The 12,803-nt window shown below is 46.7% G+C and overlaps 1 protein-coding gene across 1 annotated transcript; it reads left to right on the top strand.

Annotated features, from left to right (window-relative positions):
* Window positions 1-1,011: 1,011 nt before the first annotated feature.
* Window positions 1,012-3,488, top strand: LOC135398504 (uncharacterized). The gene is made up of 2 exons (XM_064629907.1): window positions 1,012-2,273; window positions 2,369-3,488. Exons 1-2 carry the CDS (start codon window positions 1,012-1,014, stop codon window positions 3,486-3,488), a joined length of 2,382 nt encoding a protein of 793 aa, XP_064485977.1.
* Window positions 3,489-12,803: the final 9,315 nt, after the last annotated feature.

The raw sequence follows: 12,803 nt of genomic DNA, 5'->3' as shown, positions 1-12,803 counted from the left end.
GTTGCCGCAAGGCTTTATCTGACTTCCCTCGCCTCAGGCTCCCCTGGCTCGTGGTCCCGGACATGAACCCGGAACTGAAGGCTCTAGCCCGTGAACTTACCAGGGACCACGGGTCCATCACAAGCCGAGACCAATCCCTGAGGGATGCACAAACAGCCTTGGTATCAGCATTGGGCCCCTTAGTGGCTCTTTTGGAGGTTTGCTCTGCCACTGGACCAGACCAGACCGGGGTGCCAGGGGAGTCTTTCCTGGACCAACAGCAGGGCCCAGACAGGAGGACGGTCGCCAACCACTTGGCAGCTACCATTTCTCACCTTGGTAGGCTGTTCTCCTGTCTGGGTGTGGAACGCAGGGAGGGCATCCTCAGCCGCGTGGTTCCTGAGCTCCGCCCACTGGTGTCCTCAGATCTCCAGGAAGAGGGCTCCACCCTGCTGTTTGGATAGGGTCTGCTGGAGCAGATTAGGACCCGCAACGAAGCAGTACGAGTCCTCCGGGAAGCACGGCAGTCAACCTCCGCGGCATCCTCGGGGGAACCAGCCACAAAACGCAGTCGACCAGCCCAGTCGGCACCTGGCACGTTCCGCCGCCCCTACCAGCCCTTTTCATGGAGGCCCTTCTCTGGTGGACCACAGGGAGGGGCTCCACGAGGCCCCAGAGGTAAGTCATCCACTTTCACTCTTGCCAGCCGGCAGGCTAAGTTCCTGCAGGAGGACTTGGCTAAATCTCACACGGGATGCCTGGGTTCTCAAAGCTGTAACAGGGTACAACCTCGAATTCTCGTGCCCTCCCCCGCGGCAGGTTCAGACCTCGCGCTGTCACGCTCAGTTACCCACACCAGCCGGGAGGCTCGTTGTAGAGGAGTTGCTATGCAAAGGAGCGATTTCAGTCACGTAGGTTCACAAAGCGTTCTTCCTCTCCCCGTTCTACCTGGTCCCAAAAAAGGACTCCCAACTACGACCAATCCTAAATTTAAAGCAGCTAAATCTCTACATTTCCCACGAGCACTTCAAGATGGAGGGTTGGGATACAGTAAAGGAGCTGCTCCTGCAGAACGACTTCTTGGTGCGCATCGATCTGAAGGATGCCTACCTCTCCGTTCCAATAGCAGCGCAGGATCGTCCTTGGCTTTGCTTCCTCTATCAGGGAACTTGTTACCATTGGAATGTCCTCCCGTTCGGGCTGAGGTCAGCCCCGAGGGTCTTCACCAAGATAATGAGACCGGTCGTGGCCTTTCTAAGATCGCAAGGGATGCGTCTTGTGATTTTCCTGGGCGACATTCTAATCATGGACCAGTCCCCCTCCAATCTAGAGTCTCACACACAGTCAGTTGTTCACCTGCTTCACTCCCTGGGGTTCATTGTGAACGTTTCAAAGTCCCACCTCACCCCGTCCCAGCAGCTAATCTTTCTAGGCTTCGAGATTCGCACGTCCTCGTTGTCTGTCTGCCTTCCCAAAGAGAAGGGGCTAGCCATCAAGCAGTTTCTGGACTCCATGGGCCAACACAGGGTTCGTGCTCAAGTTCTCGCAAAGGCGATCGGTCATTTGAACGCGACATCCCTCGCAGTTCTAGAAGCTCCTCTTCATCTGAGGTCCCTCCAATTGCTCCTTATCCAGGCTCTGAGAGTGGGTTCCTACGAGACCATAGTTACGCTTTCGGCAGATGTCAGGCAGGACTTGGTGTGGTGGCGCAACATCCTCCCTCTGTGCCCCAGTCGGAGCTTGCGCAGGAATCCAGTAGTCCAAGTTATTCAGACCGACAGCTCTCTCCAAGGCTGGGGGGCCTGCTCACAGACCCATGTGATCGGGCGTCAGTGGTCCTGCGAACAGTCCTTGCTACACATAAACGAGTTGGAGTTAGTAGCAGCCTTCCTGGGCCTCGGAGCTCTGGGGAGGGTAACAGCTTCGGGCTGCATCCTCCTCCAGTTAGACAACAAAGCAGCTGTAGCAGCCATCAATCGGATGGGGAGTGTCCGTTCCCCTCGTCTGAACAAGGTAGCACTTCAGCTATGGTCTTGGTGCCTACATCGGGGGATGACTGTGAGAGCTCAGCACATACCCGGCAACCAAAACCTGGTGGCAGACCAGGCATCTCGTTTTCGCTTCGACAGCAGCAGCTGGAAGCTTCATTCCTCAGTTTTTCGGAAGATAAATCACCTGTGGGGCCCGATCTCGACAGATCTTTTTGCAGATCTATCGAACTACCAGGTGCCTCATTACTTCAGCTGGAAGCCCGACCCAGGGGCTGCAGGGATAGATGCGTTCAGCCAGGACTGGTCAGGGACCGGCCTTTATGCCTTCCCTCCTTTCAGTCTGGTGAATCGATGCCTCCTGAGGATGTGCACGTTGCGGAGCTCTCTTATTCTGGTAGCGCCAATTTGGCCGGCTCAAGCGTGGTACCCCACTCTCCTCCGACTGGCTTGCAAGGAACCTCGGGCTGTCCAACCTCTCCCAGATCTGTTGGTGAATGCCAGGGGTCTCAAGCACCCCCTAATGAGTCACGGTTTGCACCTAGCAGTGTGGAATCTGTCGAGCAACACAGAGTTAGTTCTAGCCTTTCAGGAGACGCTGCCAACCTCTTGGCAGCATCAAGACGAAAGGGTACCAGGCTGGCATACGACTCCTGCTGGCGGAAGTGGAGTAGCTGGTGTGGTGAACGGTCGGTTGATCCGTTTTCTCCCCCTTTAACTCAAGTCCTAAACTTTCTGGCTTATTTGCATTTTGCGGAACACCTGGCATTCAGAACAATCTGCAGCTATCGTTCAGCACTGTCCCAGACGATTGGTGTCTGTGACGGGTTCCCTCTGGGTGAGCACCCTTCGGTTTCCAGATTGCTTAAAGGGGTTTTCCACCTCAACCCTCCTTGTCCAAGATACTCGTCCACCTGGTCAGTCGAGACTGTGACTTCCTTCCTTTCATCCATGGGTGATAATGGCTCACTGCCCATTCGTCTCCTGACCTACAAATTGGCCATGTTGTTAGCTCTGGCTACAGCCTGCAGGTCAGCAGATCTAGTGTTATTTTCTTTACAAGGCATCCAACGCCGGGATTCTGGCTGGCAATTGCCCCTGTCTGGCCTGAGGAAAACTTCTCGCATGTCTAAGCCCTGGCCGTCGGTCTTCGCTCCTGCTCTTTCTCAAGTCCCTCTTCTCTGCCCGGTTCGGTCACTCGAATCCTACATTGCTCGCACCCTTCCTTACCGGGCTGGCCACTCGCAAATCCTTCTAACTACCCAGAAACCCTTCCAACCAGCTTCCCGGGATACTGTAGCAAATTGGCTGAAGCGTACTCTGGATCTTGCTGGGGTTGACACGTCTGTTTTCAAGGCCCACTCCACAAGAGGGGCAGCCACCTCAAAGGCTCAGGGAAAGGGGGTCCCAATTGCAGAAATATTGGAAGTGGCAGACTGGTCTTCCGACACCACTTTCAACCGTTTTTACAGGCGTGACTCGCGCGCAAGGACACAATTTGGAGTGCAGGTACTCAGCTAGCCGTGCCGCCCTCACAGCTTTGAAGAAGCATTTGTAAACCCTGATAGTAAGTGGCGACATATGCAGAAGTATAATTACCAGTTCTAACGAACGGTACTTACCTGAAGTTAGAGCTGGAATTATACGATGTATAGGGAGACACTTACTATCAGGGTGTCTACACCCGCCCGTTACCCACCCAGGCTCTTCCACCATTCAATCTGTGTTTTCTTTCTGTCTCTTTCCCTGCAGGACGGGGCAGATACTAGGGCAGCCCGGCTATCCCATGCCATCAGCAATGCCGAGTTTGGACGAATAAATATTCTTTGCACTTGAATCCCTCTCGTTCCTGTCTCCTCTCTACTGACCTAACTTATCGGAAAGACGAGTGGGGGTAAAGGAGAGCGGGTTATATACGGAAGTCAGGGGCAGCAGCGACACCTGGGATTTTGTTTGGAACTTGGCTTTGAATTTGAGATCTGACTAGCGAAAAGGAGGAAAAAGCATTTGTAAACCCTGATAGTAAGTGTCTCCCTATACATCGTATAATTCCAGCTCTAACTTCAGGTAAGTACCGTTCGTTAGAACTGGTAATTTCACTGTATAACCTATCCAGCGCCACTATTTCTTTTACAAGCATGATCCTTCCACATTTCTGTGGCTGCGACTGGGAATTCCAAGACAAATAAGTTTGATCTACTGTTCCCCGAGAAAATGAGCATCGTTGAACAAACAAACAAAATTTGGGGCTGGGCTACGCTGCCCGTGCTCGTGCTCCCGCGTCATGGTCAACGTCGGCCTCGTCGTCTTCCGGCCACGTGCACCGGTATATCATTTCCAGCGGTCAAATTGTTGTTGCTTGTGACAGGTTCAGGTTCACCTCATCCCTTTCGACACAGGGCAGGCACCTTGAGGTGCCACAGGCGAAAAGTAAAAGAAACGAAAGGAAGGAAATAGAATGAAAGGAAAAAAAATCACTAAGACACAAAGAACTTGGCTGCCGCTAGGTGGTTTCCCGTGTGCTGTTTTCTGGTCACTTCCGCTGGGGTTTGGCTTTGCTTGGCTTTGTTTGTTCGCAGGTTCTCCCGGTCTGTTGGCTGGTGCGGCTGGTGCTGGTTGATTGGCTTTTGGCCGGTCCTGGTCTTGGATCGCTGACCGAACTGGCTTTGGTGTTGGCTTTGGCTACCGTGTTGGTTTCTAGCACTGATCTCTATGTATAAAAGCTGGATCGCGCATGGGAGAGGGGCTCGTGGGGGAGAGGCGTGCCTTCGGGCCGCCATGTTGGTGGGCCCTAAAGTGCTGTGTGTGCCCATAGAAAACAATGGGAGGCAACAGAGATTGTGAGTATTTATTGCGCTGCTAGCATTGATCGTTGTTTGTCATCACACAATTTTGTAAGGTGCCAGTATACTGATGTATCCTAACAGTGTTTCACAGGTGTCCTGCCGTTCGATTCTTAATTACGTTATGTTTTGCATTCCGAAACTAGACCGTCACTGCAGTGCAGCGCTGGGGATTGTACTACAGCACGTTTCCCAGCCAATATTTCAATAAGAAACGACGTGAGATTAACAACAACCATGTATATAATATCCCGTACTGCGTTCTGGACAAAAATTGTTCCATAAAGAACGGCCCGGGAAAAGATATACTCACATGGCAGAAAGAGATCGTTCTGTAGAGTCACAGCCGTTGTTTTAGCCGTGTATGCGTTTAGTATGATTTATGTCAAGCATCGCCTTAGAAAGAGTCTTTTAGTAAACGACAGCGGTGCTTTGCCTCGCAAATATGGACACACCGAAGCAGCCCAAATAATTACTTCACGCAATTAGATCACACTCGTTAGGACAGTTAATCAGGTAGTGATGTAAGCTTAATCAATTAAGTTACTTAGAAAGTGGTAACACCTCCTTGAGACACAAGACTTATCTCTTTTTGAAGTACAGCCCTTCTATGTTTGTTTGCTTCTTCCTTTATTTGTTCTGATTATTTGCAGGCGCGGTTGTGCCAAACTGAATGTCCTTCTCCAGCACTCACATGCTTTTGTTGAATACAACTGCAGTGTGAGAAAAGCTGCTTGGGTATGGGCTATCCAGTGCTGACTTTGTCATGCTTGTTATGTGGAGCATGTTCCAAAAAATGCAGCTCCACGTATGGTCTTCAAATTGCAACAGGACTATTTGGAGCTTGAAACAGTTGTGATTTTGTCATTTTGGCCCTCGTGTACCCAGTGTGTGAAACGCAAACAAAGAAGTCTAACACGATATGCTTTTGTAATGAAGATCACTGATGATGAGTAAAGAGAATATACTAGTTCTAGTTTATTCAATATTTTATATCATTCATTATATTCCGCACCAACAAGCTAACTATTAATAATAAAAAAACTGAATTCATTCTCTTCCATAGCCCTCAGAGGAAACTACCGCTGCTGCCAACTTTAACGCTAAATGGTAGCTCTCTTTTACCTACTGGCAAGGTAACGTTCCTGGGAGTAACGTTAGATACCCATTTCAAGTTCACAGCACACATCTCAAACATATGTCAGCGTGCGGCTTACGGCCTTCATGCGTTATCCAAGGTCAAATATTTTTTTCCACTCCATACACTTGTGTCATTATATTACGCTTTCATACATTCCCCACCTCTCTTACTGCATCACATCATGGGGATCCACATATATCTCTCATCTCTAAACCGCTTACAAAGAAGAGCTATTCGCATCATTACATTCACTCCCACAGTATGCAGCAGTCGCCACCTCTTCATATCACTGCGTATTTTGCCACTCATGCAGCTGTTTCATTTCCGCGTTCTACTGCTTCTGTACAAGCATTTGTCAGGTGTCTTCAACAATCAGTGTCTTGCAGTAGTCGTTCCATCTAGATCACCTTGTAATTTTCTCCTGCCACGCACAACAACCAACTACGGGAAGCAAACATTCACCTTCGTTGCTGCCAAACTATGGAACGCCTTGCCCGATAACCTAAAGTCAGTACGTTCGTTCCAACGTTTTCGGATCATCTTACGGAACCATTTCATGAATTAGTTACTCATATTCATACACATTCTTTTCATGCACGCTTTTTCAACTACAACTGTATTTGTCTTCTTTCACCCATGGGCTTTTTCGCCTACGCTGTTCACCTTCATAAACGTCACATTTTTGCTCAATCTCAGTTGTTTTTATTTCTTATATTTATTTAATTTGTTTGTTCTTTTATTTTTGTGCGTATTGTGCTTTGTCCCATACTGTGACAGTACATCGTTATATTGGATACCATGTTCTGATGTTGTCGCCACATACATGATATTCAGATTGTTTCCGGGAGGCCCCACCTCTAGCTATGCTACGGGGCCCCCACTGTGTACTATGTATTGCAAATACTACTAACAAAATTGAAATGGAATTGAAATTATTCAATATTTTATGTCAAGTTTATACAACATCGAGTTTATTCAAGTTCAAGATTTATTTCTTGCACTTATGCGTTTCAGGATACAATGAACGTGCAGGGAGGTCGCAAAAGACTACATTTATTGTTTTGTGACCTTGCTACAATGGCAATATATATTTTAGGAATGACAATGGTCTGGTACGCTCTCTAAATTTGTAGCACTCAATTTTAGGTTGGAATGAACAATGCATAGCAATTTCCCTCCTGATATTTTCTCATATATGCTGAATTTTAAATTTAGTGTGATCGAATATGTGATAATATAATAATAATATATAAGAATATAATATGTGATAAATGAATGTGATCAACAGTAGATGTAAACAACATGAGTAGCCAGAGAAGTGCATTTTCAATAAATAATTATTATATAATATATAATATATTATATAATATATATAAATATTATTATTTATTAACTGAAACAATTATCACAGTTCCCTGACAAGTTTTAATTTCTGAGAGTGTACTGTAGAGGCTGCTTAGATCTACAACAGTTCATACAAGGTATTGTATACTGTGAATGCCTTTAAAAATCCCATGTGACACATATGCCTTTACTTTCTGGAGGTGCTGTGGTAGTCAAAGTTTGTGGGCATTACGCAGGTTCTGCACCCATTTCTTGAGTATGTCGAGGCAACCGTGAAGTAACCTGCATTGATGATGATTATTCCAATTTTTATGGTGCATCGACAACAAAGGAAATAATACATCAGAACATTGGTTTGGGTGTAACCAGTTAAAAATGAATATGTTGTTTAATAAATGCATTGGACAAATGTTAAAACATCAGTTTAAAACATGGTTTACAATCCCTGTATCTTCTAAAAATTCAAAAGATTAAAAACTATTCCAAAAAGAATATGGGGAACTCTTCTAAAAAGAATTATAATCTCTAATTATTATATTGCTGGGTGAAGGAGCCTAAAGTGTAAGGTGTGTTTCTGATGTGAACATGTAAGAAAATATGCAAAACTGAGAGAGGCTAACCACAGTGCGTGCACTGAGGTTGTTCCTTCCTGTAAAGTAGAAACCAGTGGATGAGGAACGTGATACTTACCTGTACACCCAGCCGTATCACACTGCACAGATTATTCACTGTGTAGTCCTCATGACGAAACCTGTATTGAGAAACCACTTTTGCCTTAAAAACTGCTACAAATAGCGCGACACGCTACAAATTATTACTATCGTAACAAGCTGACGATACAGCTCAGACACAAAGGCGTTATTCAAGTCGCGCCACACCACCGTTACGTAGGATTCTTTGTCACAAATCAAACCAAGGCACAAAACAATACCAATACATGAAAAAAGGTGACAATCTTGGTCTCATTATGACGTAATACCGAACTTGTGCGCGAAGGTAATTCAAAGAAATGAATGTGGCACTTGCTTCCGCAGAGAACACGGTGTACCATGCTAGCAATGCATGCAAAAAAGCGCTCGAGTGCTCGCACATATATTAATGACAACACTACCTGTGTAGTGTAACGTGTTCTTTCAAGCATATTATGCACTCAAACTGTATTTGCACCGGGTAAAATGCAAGTGTGCTCGATTGAACGTCGGAAGAGCGATCAAGCAACCTGCATCCAGTGCTCGTTTTGGGCAAAAAAACACTTCATAATGGGCAACTAAATATACAGAATGGACGCCTATTTATTCCTTGATGAAGAGTGACTCACCTGTATAAATTTAGGCCCTGTAACCTTGCCAGTACGGTTGGTACGACCGTAATTGCAAGAAGTTGCCATGATCGCTGCGGCGACTGTTGTGGGTACAGTAAGATGGCGGCCGGTTTCTTCACGCTCGCGCTCCCTATCCGCGATCCAGCCTTTTACAATCGAGATCAGTGGTTTCTAGCGTGTGCAGAGCGGTTCTCGGTTCTCGTTTGCTTTTCCCAATTTGTTAGGTGGCGCTTGCATCTGTCTGCGATATCGGTGGGGTTTTCACCATTTTGGGGTGGTGTTAGACCGAGCGCCGTTTGTATGTCCAACCCCTCTAGACAGGTTGCCTGGGTGACCGGGCATTTCACCATCACGTGCTCTAAGTCTTCTTTCTTGCTCCCGCAAAGTAGACATGTTTCGTCAGGGTGGTCGAAGAGCTGTGCGATTCTTTCTCTGGTTAGGAGGGCGCCTGTTCTGGCTTGGAATAGCAAGCTGCTTTGGTGGTCACCTCTGTAGTAGTTGTATGGGTTGTCTCTTTATATTTATTATAGAGGGTCATGCTTTGTTTTTTGTTTGAACGTTGTCTCCAGCAGTGTTGTTCAATTGCTTTCATTTCCTTGTTGACTTGTCTGTACCATTCTCGTGCGTTTTTCTTCTTGTGTCGTGTCGTTCCCCTACTGTACTTGGAGTCTATCTTACTCATACGTTTGATCCAGTTTGTTTTTGTGCCCCTATAACGTACGTGCTGGAAGACTCGTTTTAAGGGCCTGTTTTCTGCTGGGTGGGTTATTCGCCCCAGGTAGCGTGTTTTTGATCGGGCCTCCCTGTATTCGAAACTGGACCACGGCAGTTCGCCCTCAATGGCTGCATTTGCTGTAGCAAGGTTTCCTCCTAGGATCCATTTTCCTATTTCTCTCTGGTGGCGTTCCAGAGTTTTGATAGTACTGTTGCTGTAGTACAGTGCTTCGTTGGCATAGGTAGCGTTTGGGACAGCTACCGTCTTCCATAGTAGTCTCCCTACCGCGTACGGATTGTAGGAGTGGCGGGCCAAGTGCCACACTTGTCCTTTCCATTTATTTGATGTCGTTACGACTATCCTTTCGTGAGCCTCTAGGTAGGCTTTTTGTTCCTCCAGGAGTATGCCGAGGTATCGATAATGGTTGGTACGGGCGACGTCGAAGTTTTGGAGCGAGAAGATTTGGTTTGGAGTGCAGTTGGTTTCCCCAAATTTCATCAATTGTGTTTTTGTTCTGCTGAATTTCATTCCACTGGGTTCCGCAATTTTACTGCAGACGTCGAGTAGGTGTTGCATGTCGCCGGGTGTTCGCGCAATCAGCAGGATGTCGTCCGCAAACGCAAGCGCGGGTATATGCGTTTCGATCGCCTCCCTGATGTGTCGACGGTGCATAGCTTTATGCCCTTGTCACTCTGTTCTAGTTCTTTGAGTAAGTCGTTCAAGAATATGTTAAATAATGTCGGCGACATGGGGCACCCTTGTTTGAGTCCCACGGATTGCTTCACTTTCTCTGACTTGAAGTTTTCGAGATGGTATGTGCTATAGCAGTTTGAATACATATTTTGTATTATTTTTAGCTTTGCTTCTGGTAGTCCTAGTTTTCGTAGTTCTCCCAAAGTACTTCATGCGGTACGGCGTCGTAAGCCTTTTCCAGATCGAGGAAAGCCACGTATAGTTCTTGTCCTGATTGTAAACTCAGTTCTATCAGTTGAGTGATTATAAAGAGGTTGTCACTGCCTCTTCTGTCTTCTCGGAAGCCGTTCTGTGCTTCGGTCAGATGCTGGTCATATGTCTTTGTCATCCTGTCGTTGATGATGGTGGAAAATAATTTCGCGATGTTGCTTTGTAGAGTTATGGGTCTATATGAGTTAAGGTCATCTTTTGGTTTACCCTGGTCTTTATATAACAATCTAACCGAGCTGTGGTTCCATTCTTCAGGAATTTCTTTGCTCTCTAGTATATTATTGAAGATTCTTCTTAGATTTTCTTTGCTGCGAGGCCCTAGTATTTTTAGGAATTCGTTTGGTATTCCATCTGGGCCTGTTGCTTTGCCTTTCTTGAGTTTGTTTAGATGTTTTGTAAGTTCCTCCTCTTCTATCGCTCTTAGAATATCTTCTTGTTCACTGTGGGACAGCTTGTTTTCGTGGGGTTTAAGGGTGCAAGGCTTTGATGCGCACATTCGTTTCCGTAATTCTTCTTGTTGTTGGTTAAAATATCGCGTCATATGTTTCTCGATGTCATCTTTCCGTATTAGTTTTTCTCTGTTCCCTCCTTGATTATCGCGCAGTGCGACTTCAGACGTCTTTGCTTTCTTTGGCATAGTCATACTTTCAATATACTTCCAGAACTTTTGGCCATTTTGCCGTCCCGACTCGCGTACCTCCTCTTCTATCCTTCTGTAGTATTGCTCTAATTTCTGGCTTATTAGTCTTTTGGTTTTCATCTGTGTGATTTCGTAGGCCGCTTTCTCCTCTTTGCACTCTGTCTTGTTCTTGACTGCTTTCCGCAGTGCGCGGCATAGCTTCTTCCTCTCACGAATCGCGTCCAGTACCTCTTGATCACACCACGGTTTCTCCTTACGTCCTCTCCTTCGTCTTCCCTTTGTTTTGCCTACTGTAGTCATTGCCGTACTTTCCATCAGTTGTGTGAAGGTCTTATAGTCGAGTATTCCCTTAGTTTCGAGAGCCTCCTCGAGTTCTGTAGCCAACTTGTGTAGGTTCTCCTCGTTTCCTGTTTTCCATCTCGGTTCTTTCCTGTCTTCCTGGTGTCTGCCATTAGTTTTTTTGGGTACTTTAATAGTTACCTTGATTCTGTTATGGTCGCTTATGCTGCTGTATTGCTTCTCTTCGTCTATATGTACATTTTGTATGGTATACGGATAGTGTTGCCAACGCGCGCAGGCTAGTGCGTAGTCGATGCTGGTTTCTTGGTGTCCTTTGCTCCACGTCACACTGCCAACGCACCTTTCGTGTAGGTTTAATATTTCTAGGTCGTGTCTTTTCACTATAGATCGTAGGTGTTGCGACTTGCTTTCTTTTCCACCGAGTTCCAGGATGTGACAATTGAAATCGCCCAGTAACATTATGGGAATTTCGGGAAGTTTTTGTTTCATTTGCGCTATATCCTCTACGATGTCTACGACAGATAGTCTGGTTCCATGTTTCTGCTTCGCCTGCTGTAGCCATGTATACCACCCCAATGTTGATTACATGTTTCTGGGATATTTTGAGCTGCGCCCACATGTGTTCGAAACACTTCTTGATGGAGATTAATTCTGTGTTTTCTTTCTTATACATGATGCCTATCCCGCCTCCTTTTTTCTCGCCTTGTTGCCTGTTTAGGCCAACCCAGGCCCATTTCTGTCCGAGCATGGGTTCTTCGTCGTTTCTAAGATGAGTTTCCGTCATGGTGTAGATGCTTATGTCTTCCTCTTCGGCATTTAATTCGAGTTCGACCCATTTGACCTTGCTACCTCCTTGTATATTTAATGTGGCAATATTAAAGTGATCCATGGTAGTCCGGGTTCTTTTTCTTCTGTTCTTTCTCGTTAGTACCATCTGTGGGGGTGGGTCTGCTGGGTATTCCAGCTGCTCGGCCTCCACCTCTGCGGTCGCGTCCCCGGATGCGATGGGTACCCCCGTGAGTATCCCTGTGGGCGTTCCCGCGAGTACTCCCACGGGTACTCGCAATGGTGCTCCGGTGGGTAATCCCGTGAGTACTCTCTTGTGTGTTCCTGTGTGTGCATTCTGCCGGCGTGGTGGTGCGGGTAGTTCTCGTGACGCCTGTTGCGTACATAATATCTTCGTCTTGTGTGCTTCTCTCCCTCTAAAAAATCGCTTATCTTCTGTGCGAGAAGTTGAGCGACCATTGCGCTTCCCTCTGGCGAAATGGATATCTACCATTCCTGATGATTCCAGACCACTGAGAATGTAGTAGCTGTTGAGGAATACCATCCTAGGAGTTTCGTGGCATGCCACTTGCATACTTTTATTTACTTGTTTTATATTTTTCTGGACTTCCTGGCCTCGTTCCTTCGTGAAGGGGATAGAGCATATGTACACTGTGTGTTTGGGGTGTTCTTCGAGCCATTGGGCCACCTTAACTGTCAAAAGCGACGTTATTTGCTCGGGATCCATGCCGTTTAGTATGTCGTTAAGCCCCGCCATGATGACCGTTAGAGCTTCTTCATCCT

Source organism: Ornithodoros turicata, chromosome 6, assembly GCF_037126465.1.
Source record: "Ornithodoros turicata isolate Travis chromosome 6, ASM3712646v1, whole genome shotgun sequence".
NCBI classification, from domain to species: domain Eukaryota; kingdom Metazoa; phylum Arthropoda; class Arachnida; order Ixodida; family Argasidae; genus Ornithodoros; species Ornithodoros turicata.
The sequence above is the reverse complement of the archived record's forward strand: the minus strand, read 5'-3'. Positions and strand labels throughout refer to the sequence as shown.

Excerpts from the sequence above, each read along its gene's own strand:
- LOC135398504 (XM_064629907.1), top strand. The coding sequence starts at position 1,012 with ATGGAGGGTTGGGATACAGTAAAGGAGCTGCTCCTGCAGAACGACTTC. Across the intron at positions 2,274-2,368 it reads GATGCGTTCAGCCAGGACTG|CGCCAATTTGGCCGGCTCAA; the intron begins GTCAGGGACCGG and ends TTATTCTGGTAG.